Raw genomic sequence first — 22035 nt, forward strand, 5'->3', positions numbered from 1 at the left:
GAGACCTGCCCTTCGCGGGACCCCCCGGAGCGGGCCTCTCACGGCCTGGGGAACGAGTCCCAGGGGGTGGCAGGGAGGTCCTGCGTCAGTCCGGGCGCCTTCCCAGCCACTCAAGGCCAACGAGCCCCTGCAACCCGGGCACGCGGACCGCGCAGGGTACACTCCCGGACCCCGAACCCAACGCGCCTCCTCGCGCCCTGGGCCTCCGGCGCGGGTCTGGACGGTCTCCATACCGCCGCTCCCGCCGGCCTCCAGCCTCCCAGACCGCGACCTCCCCGCCCCCGGCCGGGCCCCCGCGAGGTTGCGCTTCCCGTAAACTCCCCGCCCCGCGCGGCCCCCTCCCCGCCTCGGCTCCGCCCCCGCGGGTCTCTGAGCGGGGCGTGATTGGCCCGGCCACGCCATCACTCTCCGGACGCGTCACCGCCCTCGTTTCCGAACGCCCGGAGACCGGCAGTGGTATTAGTGCTCTCGGGGCCGCGGAGGAGGGCGGCGTGCTGTCCTGCTCGCTCCTACTCGCCCGCGGGTCGGCGCGCTAGCCCAGTGGAGCGGCGACCAGGGCTGCGGGGCTGCGGGTCTGCGCGCTCAGCCGCCCCCTGGGAAGCAGTAGCAGCTAGTCCCAGCTCCGAGATGGGGAGCTGGCGAAGTTGACTAGCCCCCCACCCGCGCTGCGTCCCTCCTGCCCCAGAGGTGCGTTGCCCTCTCCACGAGGTGCCCGCACGCGGCCCTGCTCCAGGTGTGCTCAGGACACCCCGTCCTCTGGGACTAGAAAACTTCACCCCAAGTCCAAAGAGTGAGCTCCGAGGGCGGTGCCCGGAGCCAGACTCCCGACTCCGCGCTTGGGGGGCTGTCCCGGCGGCTAGCACTGCCGTCGGAGGGCGGAGACCCGCTGGAAACTTTATCACCATCATCGTAATTACTACATTTTACTGTTTCTCTCCCCGCAGGGGCTGCGGCCAGCGGTTTGTCGCGCGTGCTTGTTTGCCAAAGGAACTGCCCGTGGGAGAAGACCCACAGAAGAGTTGTTTCCGCAGGGCATACCTGCAGCCCAGCCCAGGGGCTCGGGCGGCCTGGATGCGCAGGACCCAGGCCCGCAGCCGCTGACGCCGGGCGGCGGCGAAGTTTGGCTGCTGAGCGGCGCGGCGCAGGGCCACTGGACAGCGGGCACCCCAGCGGCCGCCGCGGCTGGAGGGATGCCGGTGGGGGGCCTGTTGCCACTCTTCAGCAGCCCGGCGGGCGGCGGCCTGGGCGGCGGCCTGGGCGGGGGGCTCGGCGGCGGTGGCAGCGGCAGCAGGAAGGGATCCGGCCCCGCCGCCTTCCGCCTGACAGAGAAGTTCGTGCTGCTGTTGGTGTTCAGCGCCTTCATCACGCTCTGCTTCGGGGCGATCTTCTTCCTGCCCGACTCCTCCAAGCTGCTCAGCGGGGTCCTGTTCCACTCCAGCCCCGCCCTGCAGTCGGCCGCCGACCATAAACCCGGGCCCGGGGCGCGCGCCGAGGACGCGGCAGATGGACGAGCCAGGCGCGGCGAGGAGGGCGCGCCCGGGGACCCGGCGGCCGCGCTGGAGGACAACTTGGCCAGGATCCGCGAAAACCACGAGCGGGCTCTCAGGGAAGCCAAGGAGACCCTGCAGAAGCTGCCCGAGGAGATCCAAAGAGACATCCTGCTGGAGAAGGAGAAGGTGGCCCAGGACCAGCTGCGTGACAAGGCGGTCTTCAGGAGGCTGCCCCCGGTGGACTTCGTGCCCCCAATCGGGGCGGTTGGCAGGGAGCCGGCCGATGCCGCCATCCGTGAGAAGAGGGCAAAGATCAAAGAGGTGAGTGCGCCGTACTGGAAACCCCTCCCTCCCGGCAGCCTTCTTCTGGGAGAAAAAGACAAACCTTTGAAACTCTAAAGACTAACATTACAGTGTAAAGGGGCATAGAGCTTTTCCTCTTCCACCAGGTGCAATATGAAAGGCTCTTTCTTTTTCTTTCTTTCTTTCTTTCTTTCTTTTTTTTTTTTTTTTTTTTTTTTTTTACTATCACAGTAGATGTGGCCAATTAAGATCTGAGGCTGGATCCCGTTGCTTTTAATTTGCGTGCTCTGGTAAGCATAAACCACATGAGATAGGTATTAAGTACATGGGCAGGTGGGGTGGTGTGCAAACCTCCTCTTTCACTGGCCTGTACGGGTTAATCCTCCCTGAGAACATTGACAATGAGAGTCCTAAACAGCCCCCTACTGAAGCTTGGACTGGGCTGGAAATGAAGGTTGGATGTAAAGGCAAAGTATTGATCACAGAGGATCCAAAGGTTCTAACAGCCAGGGCGTGTCAGTCATGTGGCTGAACGTTCCAGGTGGCATCCTGTGTGTACTTACAGATTAGAGAGGTAAAACCCGAGAACTTCCTATCTTGGGGGCACACTGTTGCTTACATTTTAAAAAATGAAAAATTTAAAAAGCCAGCCGATTGTCTCTTGCATTTCTAGTGTAGTCAGAAAAAGAGTATTTTATGTGACGCAACAGGTTTGCCTCCACAGCAGCACAAAGACAACAAACTTAATCTAAGACAAACGTGGACTTTGATAAGTCTTTCATAGTTTATTTCTCGTAATTTTCAGTTAGCACCTGTAGCATATGGCCATATGGCCGCTTAACTGGCTTAAAGCTGAGGGGGACCTCTAAAGTCATTTAAGACTGTCAATTTAAAGATGAAATTTGAGGGGCCCAAAGCCCCAGAATCAGTTAGTGATAAAGGACTTGAAGCCAGGACTTCCTCCCAGTCCCCTGTCACTAGTCAGCAGGTTCTTTGTGGACATGCTTCCTTCCACAGCTACTCTCCTGTGTGAAACTATGCCAGCCTGGATTTTAACACAATCCAAGAGCTGTAGGAACCAAATTAAAAGCATTTCATCCCAAATCTTAATTCGGATTTTTAAAATGTGTCGTAAGTGGAAGTAATATTTTGGCATTTAAAAAATGTCAGAGCCTCTGTGAAAATAAATGTTATGTTTGATATTGGGTAGGTAATCAAGAAAGGAAAAGTCCTCATTCTCCCATTTTCAGAGAGTAAACAGAATTTTGAGTTTGTGAAGAGGTGTTTAGCTTGAGTACCTACAGAATGGAGGCAGCTTGATTGCTATGGGATTTGTGACTTTAAGACCAGATGAACATGGGTTAGTGGTAATTGAGCAGGTTAAAGTAGATTTGGGCCCCTTTCAATTTACCATAAGCACAAAGTCGGTGCCTTCATCGTTCTGTGCAAATAGCTTCCTTCGAGCCCATCAGCCTTTCTGTTTTGGGACCCTTCTTCAGGCATAGATGAAGACCTGGAGGAATGGATTTTATGCCCCCGACTTCTCTCTAGCAGATTGCCTTCTCCATGAAATCCTGTCAAGGACACCAAATTAGAAAAGTGGATAAAAAGCCTTATTTCTCACCAATTTCCTTCACCTCTTCATCTCCCATCCTCCTTAAAAATATCCAGTCAAGGGGCACCTGGGTGGCTCAGTGGGTGAAAGCCTCTGCCTTCGGGCTCAGGTCATGATCTCAGGGTCCTGGGATCAAGCCCCACATTGGGCTCTCTGCTGGGCAGGGAGCCTGCCTACCCCTCTCTGTCTGCCTGCCCCTCTGCCTACTTATGATCACTGTCTGTCAAATAAATAATAAAATCTTTAAAAAAAAAAAAATATATATATATATATATATATATATATATATATATATATATCTGGCCAAAACCATAGGTAAATTAACCCTAAAACTGTATGTTTATGTTTCCCTTAAGTTGAAAGCAGTGCAATTCACAAATGTCATGCCCTGAATTCCTGAACTGTCAGTTAGTGCAGATCACAGTTGTCCAAAGAAATTATTTTAAATACTAGAGACGCATGGATGTTGAAAAGCTATCGGTACCAAGCAATAGTGACTGAAAGTGCATTAAGAGCAGAAGCAGTGGGAATTGAGGATAGCATATTAACTGTATGCCTATCTGCCTCTATTGGATCCATGTTCTCTGTCTCTCTAAATCAAAAGGTCTAAATTAGCCATGTAAAGAAAATGTATGTAGCCTTCTGTATCTGCGTGATGCTAACATCTTAGCACTTAGATGTTTTGAAACTGCCCAGTCTTGCATAAAGTGGTGGAACTAAATGTGTTCTTTTAAATTCCATGTTGCCGAACCCCCAAAAGCTAGCAAAATTAGCTTCAGTATTTAGTCGAAAGCTAATGGAGAGAAATGGATTATGGTTTTTCATCAGATTAGTTCAAGCAGATGCATTCCTTTGTAAACCAAAAAAAAAAAAAAAAAAAAGTAACTTGTGCTATTCTAAAACTGTTGAAAATGTTCAGTTCTAGAAAGGAAAGAGTGGTTACCTACTGTGAATAGCGCACTGCACTTCAACTTCACACTTTTATATTCAGTTTCTGGCACCACCGTGGACTTCTTTGTCATGGCCCAGTGGATCTTTGCCTTGGTTTTATCTTTATTGTTCCTGTGCTTTCTATTTCTCTTCATATATATAGGCTCTCTATCACACCTGAATGTACTAACAATTTTATAGCTAAAATTTACAAAGTATAGGCAAATCTAATATGGTGAGAGCTTAAACTCTAATTTTTGAGCTGAACATTAAATTTGTAAATTTAGTTTAAAGACAGCTAATAGTATTTTTATATTGCCAACACAATTGTGTTACTGGTACTTTGGTAAATTCTTAACAAATCTGTGCCTAGAGGAGACCACTGTAATTCCAAATTGGACATTGCCTAGCTCCCTTTACAAAAAGCATTATATGCTTTCCAGTACTAACTTGAGGGATGGTAAATCTTTAATATAATACTTAAAATTGAAATCGAAATGCTCCCTCCCATGAAAACTTTGTAAATAAACCAGCTCTGGAATTTCCTTGAATTTTATAATACGTAGTACACATTATCATGAGTTTGATCTTTTAAAAATTGCACTAAAGTTATCCTTACTTTTAAAAAGCAGTGTTAAAATAATGAAGGGCAGAAGTTAAAATAGCACCATAGAATTTTTAAAGGAATAGTCTAATTCCTCTTCTACCTTAACCCTTTTTTAAAATCAAGAAGCTTCTTTCTTTCTTTCTTTTATTTTTTTGTTTTTTGGTTTGAGCCTTTACAAAGAACTTGTACTGTTTGTTTTTTTTTTTTTTAGGAGTAGAGCCATAAACCTAGTTTAGAGGATGAATAATTTTGGTTTTCATCTTCTGGAATTAAGGGGAGTCCTTGAGTAATGGGGGATAAAGACAACTTGTCAGAGGGTATTCTTACCTTCTCAAACTGGAATCTCCACTAACCTAAACAGGGTAGGAGTGAAGGGGCTGACAGTCAGCTTTGCGTCTCAGTTAAGGCTTTGAGATTGGTCAGCCATGGGGCTCACGGTTGTCTTTAGGTTTCTCAAAGCATTCTTTAGTTTTTTATTCCAGTTTTTTAGTTTTCTATGCCAGTTCTGCTCACCCTACTCTGAAACATACCTGACATTGGCAATAGGTAAATGCAAGATCCCGGCACTTTTAGGTCTTTCCCCAGAGCAGGGAGGTCATAGAGTATTTGTAAAAAAATTTTTTCTCTTTAATAAGCAAATGAATAAATTAAGATTCCAACAGTTTAAGTGGTAGAGTTGATGCTGGCTGTTGAACATTAATACATGAAAGCAAGAAAAGATTGTTAATAGGTGATCAATTATGCCCAGCCTAATTTTCTGTAAGCTATTGATGATTTGTTTGAGAGGAATATTCTGTCTTCCTCTTATCAGGTATCTTAAAATTCATAGGACTTAGAACCTAGTTAAGGTGTGAAAAGTGGATAACAAAAGCATTTTTGAGTCAATGCTTCTCTATTTTTTTAAGTGAGCTCATAAAATAAACCATCCTGAGAAATATTTCTTAGTATTTCACATGCACAGTAAGTGCCTTTCTATGAAATCTGAATTTGTTGAAATTTAGTGGGAGACTTACATATTTCTATTGAATTATTCCATAAGCTATGGTAGTACAAATTCTTCAATAGAGTTTCAAGCATGTGTCCCAAGGTCAGAGGGGAGGAATGCCTACAGATCGGTGTGAGTGATGAGAGATAAATATACATGGGTAGATCAGAACTGCACTGGAACCTGCTTATAGCCCATAGCCCAATAGAGAACCTGTGTGACCTTTCAAGTTCTTTATAACCTACAAAACCATAAAAATGTGTATGTTTGTGTGTGTGTCAAAGGTGAGTTTTGATTGATCAAAATAGGAACATCTACCCTGTGGATTCCAGAGATTCTATGAAATGCCTTTCCCTTAAGCAGACAAAAAGGGTAAAGGAGAAACCAGTATTTGGTAGTTTAAGGAAGAGATTCTTTCTTTGGGAAAATTAAGTCATGACTTTTCCTTCAGTTCTCAGTCTGGTGTTAAGTCTTAGTGTTAAGAAGTTTGAACTGCCTCTAACCCGCCCCCACTTAACCCTCACTCCCAAACCTGTTTAAAGATCCTTTACACAAACTATGCAGATTTTTTTCTTTTACCAACAATATGCCATAAAAATTTTAACTCTCTGATTTTTAAAAGTAAACATATGCTCTAAGTCATAAAGTCTCGTTCTGTATAGTCCTTAGAGATAGCTCAGCTTGCTCATCTTATAGTAGACACGACTGAGACAGAGATTATTCTGGAAATCACATTAGAGTTGAGTGGAGGATGGAAGCCAGATCCTTGGGGACTGCTGCTCAGTGCCTTAACATAGCTTGCCTCCTAAGTAAAATGCCACAGAAGTATATAAATGGACAGGCCATATTCATTATTTGCAGACTCTTATGGAGAATGATTACAAAATACAATTCTGCAGTATCATAAATTTGACCATATATTAGTTAAGTTACATTAACTATAGTCATTTTTTAAAGCCTTATTAGTGGCATGATTTAGAAACCTCTTCTTTTAAAAAGAAACCCACCCAGGAAAAGTTTGAAATGACATTTTTTTTTTCTGTTGATAAAGATCTTAGCAGGAAGCAGAGACATTTGTAATCATTCAGGTGAACATTCTTTACAAAGAGGTGGGGAGGCAAAAAGGAGGGATAGGAGAAGAGGGGCAGCTTAGAGAAGAGGAGTGTGACAGCATGGGGAGCTCTTTGAAACTACAAACCTACATACTCTTGACATTGCATGATATGTAACAGAAGAATTGATGGCTTGCCTAAAGGACTACATTATTTAAAAAGTAAACATACATTAAAAATGACAACAAGCTACAGACTCTGTATAAGGAGCACGGTTCTCTTCACCCAAGTAGGTCCTAGAGAGAGTCTGGATACCCTGGCCTGTTCCTGCTCTGTCCCTTTGCAGTGCTGTTTGGGTGCAAAGAGCTGATCTGGAGGCAGTTGACCAGGACCTGAATTTCTGCCTTTTAGCGAGGCAAGTTGTGATTGAATCTTTCAGAGCTTCAGTTTTCTCGTTTGTAAAACTAAGACAACAGTGGGCACCCATTTTGTTAGATCAGAAGGCTTAAGTGTGGTCATCCCCGGCAACACTTAGAATGGTATCAGGCATGCTGTGAATGATTGATAAATCCTCCTTGCTATTATTACTGTTATTAGCTACTGCCTAAAGCCATCCATGTAAGATTCCTTCACTTCATAATGTTGGGTAAATCAGGAAATGGATAACGAAGTCTCAAAAAGTTACCAGAAACAGTTCAAATCACGTTTGGTGCTTAAAAGAATACATTTCCTTCCAGTTCATTAAGATGATCTTTCCAGACAGCTATGATTTTATTGTGTTACTGTCAACTCTGATTTTTCTCTGCTACCTTCCAAAAAAAAAAAAACTTTAGGTCTCTCTAAAATGGTATACTTCTTCAGCTTCTGTACATCAAGTATTTGAGACTTGGTCTCTTTATCGTAGTCAGATGTGCCCGTTCCTGAAGTGGCCCCTTCTCAGAGGAAACACAGTGCGTGAGGCATTGACTCCGTTCCCCAAAATAGAAAGGGAAATTGAGGAAAATGCTTTTTCGCCAGTTTTATCTTTGGAGGAATGTTTTTAAGAAATTAGAAAAAAAATTACTCCAAACTTGATAGAAGTATACATAATTATGATCAATTCTATAGTCAGAGAGCAGTCTATCATCTAATAATCAAAATTCATATCAATCAGTTGTACTTTGTGACTCCAAGATTTTGCCCTTCTTTGAGAGCCACAAATTGAGATTTATTGGGGTTTTGGGCCCCGAAAGACCTCTGAGATCCTGAAGCCTGGTCTTCATTTTCCATGTGAGACACAGGGCCCAGTGAGCTGTGACTTCCTGAGATTCCCCTATGCACTAACTTCAGAGCTGGGAACTGCCTCTTAGCCTGAAGGCCACACTTGGCCTGTGATTTCTTGACTCTAATGAGAACATATGTTTTGGAGGCTGGCTGTCCTAGCCCTTTTTCCTCCTCAACTCTGAATGGTAGGCCAGCAGTGAGAAGCCCCTTGAGACCATTCTAAAGGGAGAGGAACATCCTTGCTTAGTGAGGTATTGCCTGAGAAAGCAAGACTGGCTAATTCCTTGGCTCTGAAGAAGGGGCAGCACTGCCCTATCCACACTGGGTCCTGATAAAGACTTGTGTGATCTTTAGGTACTTGAAAGAAAACCAAATGTGATTAAGGCTTAAGAGCATTTAAAAGGCACAACCCTCCTTTGCCTCTTGAATCCTCTGGCAGTTGCTTTAGGTACATAGAGCCCAGCAGTGCTGCAGATAATCCAGAACAGAGATAATAAAATTAAAAAGCCCACCATCCTTTGTATTCACTTGTCTTTTGTAACTAGAATGCCTCCCTTACTTCCTTTTTTCTGTCAGTCCATTTGTCTCCCTGGTTATTAAGCTTATCAAAGGCCTGTCTCCGACCTGCCCCACTGTGTTCTCCTCACACTTGCTCTACAGCCTTTCCGTCAAGTGACACGCAATCCTTATTATAGTGACTTTAATTTGCACATCTTCACGCTGTTGTATGTGGATCTCCCACAGGACTCTCCTGCCCCCAGTCCTTCCCGGGAGGCTGCTGGGTGGGAGAGAAAGCGTAGAAGAGGGGGTGAGAAGCTGCGGAAGCTCGCCAGCTTCCTCGGATGGTCTAATAACAGGGCACCACAGGCACTGTCAGCATCTCTGCCGCGGCACTGGTGGGCATGCCTATTTGCTGACATTATAGGGGTTACAAGGAAAAGTGTGCCCATGGGGTGTGGACACAGACCTGTGAACAACTGTGGGGATGAGCAAATTCAGACCCTGCAGGGACTATTGGAAACTCTTACCTGCCCTGTCCTTTCTCACTGAATTGTCTTTCCAAAGTCCTGTGAGGAACACTTAATTCTTCTAAGGGACCAAAGGGTTCCTAGATTGAGGGGTTAAGGGGTTGAGGGGTTAGCCCATGCTAGGGGTGGTCAAGTCCAGCCTCAGTCCAGCTTCCCTGACCTGATGTTTGGGCATGATTGTCTGACCCTAGTTCCCCTTTCACAAGAATATGTGTTGGAGCTGCTCAAAGGGTGTGTTTCCTCACTGTATCTCTATCAGGGCATAAGGCAAAAGGACAGTCCCATAGAGTGATGAAGGAAGCCCAGGCATGTGTTCCTAGTGGCAAAATCTCATTCCCAGCTGCCTGAAATTGCACCATCCCGGCCTCCCTTTTGTTGATGTATTACTTCTTAAAGCTGCTGTTAAAAGTGTATCACTCAAGTTGCCCAGCAGAAATTATTACACTTTGAGGTTTGCCTTAGCAAGGGTGAGAATAGGTTTGTAGAAGAAGGAAGTGTCTTTCATTGTCTTATTTCATTGCAAACCAATGCTGGCGTAGGAAGAACCATTTTGAATGTACACAGAAGCTGAAAAAAGAAAAATATATCCTTTATATCCCTATCACTTCATCACAGGTAACCCAACATTACCCCACCCCAACATGTGGGGGGGTTTTCCCCCCACAGATATAACTACACTATGCATACGTGTTTTTTCATTTTCTTTGGAAGTGTCATTTTATGATAGCCTAATGTGTGAGGTACAAGCATCACAGTTTATTTAACCATTCCCTTGGACCTGCACATTTAGGTCATTTCCAGTTTTTTTGTTTTTGAAAAAATATGCTGAGATAAACACCTTTGTCCATTAGGTTTCCATCTTATTTTTCATTGCCCTGACCACCCACCACCCACCCCGCCCCTTAAGGAGGATTTCCGCTTAAGTTCCTGAAAGAGGAAATGAATGGGTCAAAGGATCACAGTACATTTTGAGGGATTACTTTTCAGAAACGGTTTATACTTTCTCTTGTAATATAGTGAATGCAGTCTATTAAGTCTTTGTAAATTTCATAGGTGATGAAACAGTATCCTGTATATTTAGTTTGCTTTTCTTAGAGCAACATTTTCTTCTGTGTTGGTTGATTAGTTGCATTTCCTCATTGTGAGTTGGATAGAACAAGGAAGTTACTAAAGGGGCAGAATTTGGGGAAAAAGCAAAGCATGGACACCTAAGGAGTGGGGTGTCTATTGGAGAAGATGGATCTAATAAGCCGGCTGATGGGACATAGGGGCTTGCAATGGAGGCAAGGGCCCGTAAAGTGATAAACAGCATTTTATTTAAAAGGGGGGAAAAAAAACCACCTTAACACAAAATTTGCTTCTTCTCTGAGTTGGTCACAGGATAAAAAGTACTCTTTATTGATAGGAGTACTTCCCAAACACCTCAGCTAAGACCCATTCAGCCCCCTTCAGCTCATAGTCATTGTTAGGTTATAGTTGGGCTTTTGCATCATATATTTGAGGAAAGTATTGACCTCTCTGAAGATCTGGGGAAGGTGGGAGGGAATCCTTCTTTTTTATAGAATTCATCAGCTTGGTTTCCTAATATTTTCAGTTTAGAGTTGAAGATCAAAAATGCTCCAAATAGAATTTCAGAAGTGATTTTAGTGATGTCAGAAAATGGCAAGTCTTACAAAGATGAATTCTTACAGAAGAAAAATTAGATTCTATGTCATGTATTAGAGGCCTTTAGTGTTTTAATTATGATAAATATGCATTTTGTTTAAGGTATCTTGAGAATAAAAAAAAAGCATGATTTGTTTATGAGGTTTGGGCTTTTATTTTTTTTGCTACTCCTTCAAATAACGTCTTTTTATTCAGGCATTTTTAAGATAGTGAGGAGCTGCACATCTCAAAATGTATTTTTATTCTGACCTTGGTTAATTCATAAAAGTCTGCCAAATGCCAGAACTCTTTAAATTTGGCTTTGAGACTGTGTTAACACGGGGAATAACGATTGACATAAATGTACTATATTATTTTTATAAATTGTGGCTTGAGATGATAGTAATTTTAGAATATTTAGGATGCTGTTCTCTGAGACATGTTATTTTTGTAGTCAACTAGCAGTGTGGAATGTTATAATGTATCTAGTCAACTACAGGTTTTCATCTCGTAATTAGAAATGCTTCAACAGACATACTGTGTTTTCAGGAGTTATTAGCCCAAGTCAGCAATTTTATAAGGCATTCTTATTAAGTGTAAAAGGAACTTTATGTAGTAATTGGTGTGTATTTAATACATTGTGTACATTTACTTATATTAAGCATTTTGGTTAGTCTTCATTATTTATGTCTCCTAGGGGTTACGTGGTTTAGAATGCATGATGAAGACCTCAGTAGCTTAAAAACATCCCCACCACCAACAAAATGGAATCTGGACAGGTTGGGTAATTTGAGGAGCATAAAAAAGTGAAGATGATTTATTAACTACCATGTTAAGCTGCTTTAGCAGTTAGGATGAATAAAAATTATGATCTACTAAGTGTTCTATCAGTAATTAGATAAAGTCATAGCACAGGTTAGAAGTACTTGTTTTCTCTCCCTCCAAAAGTACAGAATCTCTGTGATGTCATCTCTTCAGAGTCCTGAATCTCTTCCAGGACTATCATGTTGAGAGCAAGATAAAGAGCTTCCCCATCATACACCCAATGGGTCAACTAACCCTGGGCCTTGTCCGTAATAGGACTCAATAAATATTTGTTGAATGAATATGCTTATTTAAGCAAACATACCAAGAGGAGTTATTCAGGTTGAGTGTGACACACATACTCCCTACTTGATATAACTACAGAATCCAAAAATGGGATCCACTCATCTTTGGAGCTCCTTCTGTGTTTCCTCATAGGCTACAAGCCATTGTCTTTTGAGGAAAAGCTTCCTGTTTTATAATAGTCAAATTCATTCAGAACCAGATCTGGTGAATAGAGATCAATCAACATAGGAAACACCTTTTCCCATTTTAAAGTTGTTTTCACAATGATTCATAAAATGAAAAACTGTGTTCATTTTCTTATCTGACTCGTAAACTGGCTGTGCAGGTTGTCCATAAAAAAATCTTTTGGGCAGATGTAACATCAGTGAAATAAATGCAGATACTTGTGATAGTCCTTTGTTAGTCAACACTTAATTGAATATTTTTATACATGAGACACCTAATTAAAGTTGGTTTGGGTCACCCTCTGCTCCCCTCCCCAGCAAATATTTTTGAGACAATGGTGTTTTTATAAGTAATGTTTACAGTACCACACCGAAATGAAAAGTAATAGGTTAGGGGTTATTTTCCACTAGAGAAATTAGAATCTAATAAAAATTTTCTCTGTAAGAAGGTGTGATATTTTGGAAAAGAATCTTGGTCTTCTGTTTCCCAATTAAATATTTTGTAGCTCCTGAAAAGGACTGTCTCATGTAAAAAATTGCATGGTAGAAGCTCTGAGAATTTTACGAATTTGTAAATGGTCCCTTTTCCAATTCATTCTGTAGATCACTATTAGATTAGTTTTCCTAAAATGCCACTTCTCTCAAGTCACCTATCCCCAAGGTTTTTCCTATGGAGTAGGGATTCAAACTTCAGCCACCTTCAGAATCCTGTGGAGGACTGGTTAATGCACATAGATTGCTGGGCACTGCCCCCAGAGTTTCTGATTTAGTAGATCTGAATGGGCCCCAGAATTTGTATTTTTAACATGTTCCCAGATGACTAATATGGCTGGTCTAGTGACTAGAATGTGAAAAACATTGTACTAGAATGAAGAAGTCTCCTTCCTTAGGCTGGCAATCATGGTCTTCTCTAAATCTGCCTCAGTTTGCTTCTTGATTCATAGCTCTTAAATAAGAAGGGGCTTTAGCTTTAGTTAAACTAAACTAAACTGCTTAGCTAAACCTGCATAGTTACCACCTCCGAAACAACTAATTAAGGGCTTTGCCTTGTTTAGTTTATTCCTCACAATTGGAATATCCTCTTATATGCTCAGCATTCAGGTCCTCCAAGCCCTTTCTCACAATCCCAACATTCACGGATCTCCCTCCCTTTTCCAAATTGCCACAGCATTTGTTATTTCTGGCTCTGCCCTGTGGGTCGCTAATTTCATGGACATATATGTTATCTTTCAACTAGATGTTTAACCCCTTAAGTGTGGAGACACCTTTTTCTATACCCTAGGTTCACAGCCCAGAATATAACAATGGAAGGCAATTTGTCTTAAATGTAACCAAATTGGGAAATGATTTAAGTATATCACCAAAATTCTAGTCAGAATGTGAGGCACTGTGACAGAGTACAAACCCTCTGAGCCTCCCTTTTGACACCTGTGAAATGGAGCTAACATTTCTCTTTGTGCAATTCTCATTATGAGAATTGAAGTAGGAAATACATGTGAATTTCCCAGCATAATACCTGGCACATAGCATTCATTATTCAATAAATAGTATTTATTTATCAGTAACTAGGGATTATTCAGAGTAATAAGCTCCGACTTTTGTTGAGAAAGGGGTTGTTGGTAAGTAAGTGGATTTGAGAAGTCATTTCCAAGAAAGAAAAGGAAGCTTTGGCTGCAATATTGTTGCATTAACCAATACTAGCTTGTATTTTCTGCTGTTACCTCCCTCTTTGGTTGTTGTTGCCAAAATTCCTGCTTCCTATAGCAGGAAAGTAAGCATTCTTTTGCCTCGTTTCAATTGTTATCTCATAGAAGGGATGCTCATCCTTGAGAGACCACGGAGACCGTGATCATTCATCAGTGTCCAGTTACCTCTGGCTTCCTGGCCTGGTCTGTCATGTGACACTCAGACTGGGGGAGAGGGGAAAAAAGGAGAATGAAATCTGGAGAAATACCTTAAGGGCATGAAAAGAAATATTCTGTGAGCCGAAAGGCTGAAAATGTTTCATTCAGAGATAGCTACATGTATAAATTTAGCTCAGTAATTAGGCATATGGTGCTTTCATTTAGAAAGTATCTACACCCTTTGTGATAAGATCCGTTGATTATTAGAGCTGCTGCAGCTTTAACTGTCTGCAGCAGAGATTCCTACTGCATTTAAAACAAGAATTGAAGAGTGAAATGGAAAAACGGAATTAATAATTTGTTCTTGGTTGGTTTTAATCTGCTCTTTATTAACTTTGTAGTTTATGCCTGGAGGATTAGATTTGGAAACAGAACATCAACTAATGTTCTAAAAGTTTACTTCCTTTTATTGGAACATTATATTCTTAAAGACTTTCTGAAGAACATTTTGGCTGAATTTAGGCTTACGTTCTTATGATTCAACCTAAAATAATAGAAACATTTTGACCTATGATTTTATTTTTAATTTTTAAGTTATTTCATGTTAGATTTCAGAGTAGGGTTTATTTAATAAAACCTGATTAATGTAGAGAGGTAAAAGTATTCTTTGCTGAGCACAAGTATGTGTTTAGTTTCCTTTTTCTCTGGCTCTTTTTTTTATGCCTCCCCTCCCCCTATCTGTTTCTTCAATCTTAGAATTTTAAATCTGCTCGCCATTCGTGATGAGGAAGATAGGACAAGTTAAAATCAAAAGATACTTGCATTTCCCAAGCCTGGTCAGTGTTTCTAAAATTGATTGACATCAAACAGACAAGAATTTTATAAATAGGAAAGAGTCTTATTCCAAGATAGAGCATAGTGTGATGAACTAAAATACAGAGGTTTAAAAACAGCTGCCCTTGGGGGAAAGGCTGTTCATCTATTTCTTAATGCTTCTTTAATGTAGTTCCATTAGAATCTGCCTGTAAATCTGGGATTCAGTGTAGTTGCTTGTGTGGTTGTAGTTCTCCACCCACCTGTGATCTGGAGAATTACACCCCAGCTTTTCATAAGGTAAAGACATTAGAATTTAAGCATTTAGGAGACTTCTTTGGGGACTGGAAGTTTATGAACCTGTAATGCTAGATTTGAATTAACCGACTATTGATTTCTCAGAAGGAAAAAGAATCTGGATGTATGTGTTCTTGATAAGTAACAGCTTCGAACTAACTCCTCTACTTTGGCTTTAACGGGGTAATAGAGGTTTAGGAGTTTACAGCCAAATATGCCCTTGGTAATCAAGTATTAGTTTTAGGTGTCTTATTTTAGCTGTCTTTTTCTGTCATAGTTTTTACCCGTGCTGTTAATCATCCTCCGTCCTTTTGTGTCTTCTCTCACAGAGAGGTGGAGCTCATGACACAAAGGTGGAGAGCAGAAGTGGAAGAAGTGTCAATATTAGATGAGTCCCTTAATCATCAGGATTATCAGCAGAGAACTAAGAGTACTCTCGCTTTCCTAGAAGCGTGAGTTGTGAACTCCAGACATTAGCACCTGTGCACAGACAGATCACCTTTTCCCTGATCTGTGGGGCACTTACTGCTAGGTTTCAGAATTCCTAAGGGGGAAAACTATCTAATTACATGTTTGGTTAGCATATCTGTGGGCCTTGGGCTCTCAGTGAAATTGCTGGAAGACTATCTCTGGAAGGAATGCCTTTGATTGATTTGAAATCTCAGGCATCACCATAGAGTTGTTAGGGCTTTCCAAAGCACTGGGGAATTTTTGCAGACAGCGCTTTCTAGAGCTGATCTGAAGGTGGTAAACTAAACTGACAGGGAGGGACGACTCTTCCTCCATCCTGAGGTGAGATCACCCGGCCCTTACTTCACTCCAGAGTACCCTGCCTTCACAAACACCAGGAGCACAGAGCACATTAGTGATCACAAGAGAGAACGTCTGTATATAATGAATCCAAGAGTTTTCCTTCATCATGTAAGAAGACCCCAGTTGGATATTTCTTTCTTAAACAGAATTTTGCCTGAATATTTAAAATAACTTATTTATCCTTTGACTTTTAAAACTTCAGCTATTAATTTGCCGAAGAACAACAACAATAAAAATACCTGATAATTTCCTCCTCTTCTCTAGGCTTAAAATAGAGGGAGCAGTTAAGACCACACATTTAATAAAAAATACCACTTCTTAGTTCTACTCTATAATATGCTTCCTTCTTTCTCCCAGTAGAATGCATGTTATTCTTCTTGTTCTGAGAATAGTCTCTTTAAATGATTTTTTGTGTAGCTTGATCTATATATAATTAAAACAACCAATAACTAGATTTTTAAAATCTCCTTTTTGCATAGATTTTTGTCTCTTTTATCTGTAATTTTAATTCTAGAGTGGTGAAAAATATGAAAGTAATTACAGCATACCATTGTTGAGATTTGTTTCTTGTTAGGTGCTGTGCTAACCACTTTACGTACATAAACTCACTTCATTCTCAGAACAACCCTGTGAATTCGGTATTATTTTCCCCATTTTCCACAGAAGAACTCGAGGCCAAGAAAGGTCACGCAAATTGCCTCGGGTTCCAAAGATCCTAGTGCTCCACCTGGGATTTGACATTAGTCTGTCAGACACCATCCTCCTCCCATGGCCCCTGCTGCATCCTTGAGGATCTTGTCCATTTTGACTAAAGAACTGGGGGTCACAAATTCACTCCTTTGCCTGAGAAGGAGAGGGGAGGCAGGAGCATGAGGGCTGGTGATATCCCATCTCAGCCTGTGGCAAACAAAGTGCTGGCATTTGCTTTTGTTTGTTTTCATTTTGGTTTTAGTTCCTTAGTTGTTGTCTTGGTTTTTTTTTAACATTTACTCTGAAAGTTAATCCCATGATCAGTTTGTTTGGAAAAGCTTCTCTTAATAATATTGTGTTCAGCATGAAGCAGGTGTTTATTAGTGTGTATTAATATATGTGTATATACCTTAGTACTATGTTTGTACATGATATAGATCCATGATTGTGTGTGTTTAATTATCTAAAATAATACTTAAGCATTAATGAAAACAATGGGAAGTTCTGGAAAGTTGTTTAAGTCAAGACGGGGAGAAAGAGGACAGTCTCTGAAAGAAAGTCTAAATGTGCTTCCTTTTCACCCCTTAGTCTTGGGGCAACTATGACTTCTAAATTTTAGAATAGTTTTACAATGATTTCATTGTAAGGGGACAGTTCATAAAGTATGACCATATTAATACAAGTGAAATGTTAATTTTGAATTCATATGAGATATACTACCAAAAGAGGTTTGTGAGTCAGAGTAAGTCTTGTTACTGACTCAACACTCAGATTTTGTGTAGAAGTAACAACAAAGCATGCTTACTTGGTCCTACATGATGAAACACTGGACAAATAATATCAGATTTGCATTTTTGGATAAGGCTGGAGTCATGCGCATGTTAGGTTTTGCAGTAATCCAGGTGAGAGGTGACGATGGCTCACTTCACACAGGGATGGTGGGAGGCACCAAGGGCACAAATCCTTGAGATACATAAGAGATAACATTTACAGAACTTGGTGAACGTTTATAGGGAGGGGGAAGGAGGAAGTAAGTTGAAATGGTGCTTGGGTTCCTGGTTTTTGTACATGGGGTAACGAGGTGGACCCAAGAAAAGGAGAAGAGGGAAGAGGTGAGATGGATTTGGTTTGGGGGTGTTTGGGGTGTTTTGCATTAAATGAGAAAGATGTCTAAGTGTGGAAGTTCACAGTAAGCACTGAAAAGACAGGACTGAACTAGAAATACTAATCTTAAAACCGTTAGACTTAAGACCTAATTAAGCTCCCTCAGGGATCCAGTGTCCCTATTAACAGGAGCTCAGGACCTGAAGCCTAAGGAACATCAACATTTAAGGGATTCCTAGAGGAAGAGACAATGTGCAAGGACATCAGAAGCACAGAAAGAAAAACCGGTAGAGTGCGGCACCCTGAGGCATTTTTTAATATTTAACATTTTAAGCTGTGAGTCTCAGCAGTGTCAAATGATGCTGAGAAACAAGAGAAGGACTAAGAATTGGTTTTCGGATTTGGTAATAGGCTGGCAGGAATCGACCCCCTCCTGGAACATGTTCAGTGGCGTGTTTGGAGTGGAATCCTTATTGCAGGCGAGATAGGGAAGCACAGGGACGGTTCTTTCAAGAAGGCCACAGCGGTTGGGACTGGAGGACGCGGTGGAGGCTGCAGGATGACCAGGGGCAACAGGAGAGTTGACTAGAGAAGTCGGCGGCTTGGGCTCGAGGCCACGGATTTGAGATGGACCCATCTGTTCACTTGTTTGATCTTCTTTAGCAGGATCCAGCCACTCCGACATATTTGAAGAAGGCAGACAAGTAGATTGACCTAGTCTTGGGGTTTTCCTAAGTGTTTGGAACAGAGAAAAGACACATGGTCACAAGTGCTTTTTTTGAGAATTTGATGCAAGGATCATTTGTTCGTAAGAATATAAATCCACTCAGTTTGTGTTAAAATAAGTGCAGAGGGATGTTTATTATAAAGATAAGAGAGGGTATCTCATGGATCCAAGTCAAGAAATGCAGCAAGACGTCACAGGGCCTGGACCAAGGAAACTGGAAGCTGCTGGAACCAAGACTGCTATTCCTCTAGTTTCTTATCCTGGGCTACTTGATCTTTTGTCTCTAGATATAGCTGCCTTATTCTTTACTCTGCAAACAAGCTCTCTACGACTCAGTCCTTTAGTTTACATGCCCAATGAGTTGAAGTACAAATATTCCAAAAAGCGTCTCAGAAACTGAATCCCAAATTTCCAGAATGGAGAATCTCACCCAGTTGTGGTTAGGTGTCTAATCAGGGGTGGCCAAGGGGTGGAGTATTGATTTTTAGTACTGATATAGCCATGGCACGGAGCCTCCTGAGTGTTGGAGAAGACAGGGTTGCCTGGCTACACAGAGGTCTCCCTCTGTCTCTGCTGCATCCAGCTGCATTTATCTTACTGGAAGTGTCTTTGTCATGGGACTACTTGTTAGAGGCAGACTGTCTGGGATTCCGCTATATATCCACTACAGAAAATTCTGTGCCCTTGAAATGACAGTTCACCAGCATTTTCGTGTTCCTTTAAGTGTGATCCAAACTTACCTGTGAAATACTAGTTCATTAATCCAATGTGCCTAACCAGAGATGCTCTCTATTTAACAGCCTCTCATAGTGCTGCTTCATAATGAGATAAAGCCCAAACACTTCAGCTTTAATGGTGACAACTAAAACACACAAACACACACACCAGAATTTGGCTCCGTGTTTCAAAAAAAAAAAAAAATCCTATCTGAGCATTCATCTTTGGAAATCCTACCTGTCCATCCAGACCTGACTTAAATCTTATTAGTTCCACAAATTCTTACCTGTTTCCCTTCAGTAGAAAATCATTTGTCTTTCTGTGTTTTTGTGCCTCGCTTTGTTTAATCCACTGTACTTATTACATTTTTACCGTTAAAGGCAGCACACGCAAAGGCAAAGAGATGAAGGAGCGCATGGCTTTGTCACTTATTAACAGGCCAGCCCTGTGTAAGTACACAATGCCTTTGAGCCTTTCTTGTCTGTAAACGGCTCTCATGGCCGTTGTGAGGAGCCAGTGAGTAAAGGGATGTAAAACCATTTGCTTCCAGGACGATGCAGATCTCTGTTACTGAAAGAAATAATTTGGAGGCTGCAAGACCGGGTTTCTAAAACCCTGTTGGCCACTTGGTAATTCATGATGTGGCAGTGGGTGAGTGAGTGACTGCTCTTCCTGTTCAGGCATGTCGTGTGCTGTGTTGGTTCTCTACAGTTGCTCTAACAAATTATCACAAACATAGAGGCCTGAAACAATAAAAAAACAAAAACAAAACAATATAAGTTCTGTGGGTCAGAGTGAGTGGGCTTGTTTGGCTTCTCTGCTCTGGGTTTCATAAGGCCGTAATGAAGGCAGCCTGGGCCCTTACCTGCATGCAGGCTCTGGAGGAGAATCCGTCAGAGGCTCGCCCAGGTTGGTGGCAGGGCTGAGGTCCCAACTTCCTTGCTGGCTGTCAGCGAGGAGCCTCTCCGTTCCTCAAGGCTGCCAGCCTTCTTGTTCCCATCGCCCCTCTGTTTTCAAACCCACAGTGTCACCTCGCGTGGGGCTCAGCCAGATCTCTGACTTTCCCTTCTGTGCATCTCTTCTGCTTCCAGATAAAAAACATTTCTGTTTTCAAGGCCTCAGGTGACTAGATGGGCTCCGCCTAGATAATCCAGGCTTATCCCTGTGTTTTAAGGTTACCTTAATTATCTGTAGATAATTAGACGTAGCTTTCATTACATCTGTGAGCTCTTTTTTTTGTTTATTCAGTTACATCTCCAGGCCCCACGATTAGGAGGGGTTAATCTTTGGGGGGATTTCTACCTACTGTCTGCGGATACTATGAGTGATGCGGTCTGTGAAGCCCAGCGAAGCGCCTGTGCAAGAGCTGCTCAGCAGCCATTGGCATATTGGATGGCCTGTTGCTGTGACTTGTGTTCAGCCAGGCTGTAACCCAGGTGGCATCTTGTGCTTCCAGTTATTGGTAGGAGTAACCCAAAGCAGAAGAAGCCAGGTTTTCTTTGTATAACTGATTCTAACTGCTCTATGTGGGTAAACAGGAGAGAGAAACCAAAGATATATACGCATGTAAAGAGTAGAGATAAAAGAATATTCTATTCATTATTCTTAGAACTTTTTGAGGCTTAAGTACCTTTGATAAAGTATCTTATTTTAATCTCATTATTGTTTCTGTTTTACAGATGACTCACTAGGGGTATATAAGAATGCCCCATGTTGTTAGACTACTAAAAATCCTGAATGAAAAGTAATTCTGATTTGTACGTATTCTGCCTATATCAGCTGGTTAGCGTGAGATCTTGGGAAAGAAAGGTATCATGTAGAATTTAGGAGCACATGTTCTGGAGCCAGATTCCTTGGGTCTGACTTCCCTCTCTGCTACTTATGTATCCAGTGACCTTGGGCAAGTCACTTAACCTCTACCCCAGTTTCCTCATCTGGAAAATGGGGGCTAAAATAGACCCTATTTCATAAGAGTTATTATTGAGGATTAAAATGCATTAGGCCTAGTACATAGTTCTATAAAAGCATTCAGATTATTATTCTAATAGAACTACTTGTTTTAACCATTGGTTCTCACCTGGAGTTAGTTTGCCCTCCTCTACTCCCACCAAGGGACATTTGGCAGCGTCTGGAGACATTGGCTATCACATCAGGGTGTGTGCCATAGGGCATCTAATGGGTAGAAACTAGGGATACTGGTAAAGATCCAGCAGAATACAGGATGACCCCCCAAACAAAGAATTATCCACCCCAAATGTAAGTAGTGCTGAGATTTAAAATCATGTTTTATGATTTTATGATTTTGGTAACCACTGCATCTGCAAATAAGATCATCATGTTTCCTTAGTGACTTTTAACACTGAAGATATTCATTGCCTAACAGCCAGGGGACCCTGAGTTTTACAATAAAATAAAAAGAAAAAAACATCTATCTGGTGATAACCTTTGCGTATCTATTTGTCTATTTTTATATGTAACACAGATTTCACAAGAGCATGCTTAACCCCTTGTATACATGATTAGGGATGAGAAATACTCTGTTCCTGTGAAAAACTGAGTGAAATTTTTAATTTTCTTAATTTCCTAGTTTTCCAGTGAGTGTTCTTCTGGAGATATAGGAAAGAAATTACTTGAATCTGGGGACTTGCTCTTGCTGTGTACATTGGAACACAGTAATAGTCAAAATAAGTACCCATTGTTGTTACGTGTTTTGAATTTTCCTACATTGTAGTTTATGGTTTGGAAGCCCTGAAATATTTTTGCCAGTGTCATTTTTTTATTTCTGTTCTATAAGGTTCATGTGTTTGCTGTCTTCACTCCCTCCCATCCCCTTCTCATA

General features: G+C 42.0%; 1 protein-coding gene across 2 annotated transcripts in view; it reads left to right on the plus strand.

Annotated features, from left to right (window-relative positions):
• Positions 1-455: 455 nt before the first annotated feature.
• The window catches only part of MAN1A1 (mannosidase alpha class 1A member 1), a 176560-nt gene continuing 154980 nt past the window's right edge, over positions 456-22035 (plus strand). Inside the window, exons 1-2 of one of the 2 annotated variants that reach the window (XM_082730955.1) lie at positions 456-687; positions 945-1811. In XM_082730955.1, the coding sequence (XP_082587081.1) occupies positions 1191-1811 (621 nt within the window). In that variant the 5' untranslated portion in view covers positions 456-687; positions 945-1190. Of the gene's footprint in view, positions 734-944; positions 1812-22035 lie in introns of both variants that reach the window. The other variant, XM_082730954.1, reaches the window with a different exon arrangement.

Source organism: Mustela nivalis (assembly GCF_964662115.1).
Source record: "Mustela nivalis genome assembly, chromosome: 5".
NCBI lineage: Eukaryota > Metazoa > Chordata > Mammalia > Carnivora > Mustelidae > Mustela > Mustela nivalis.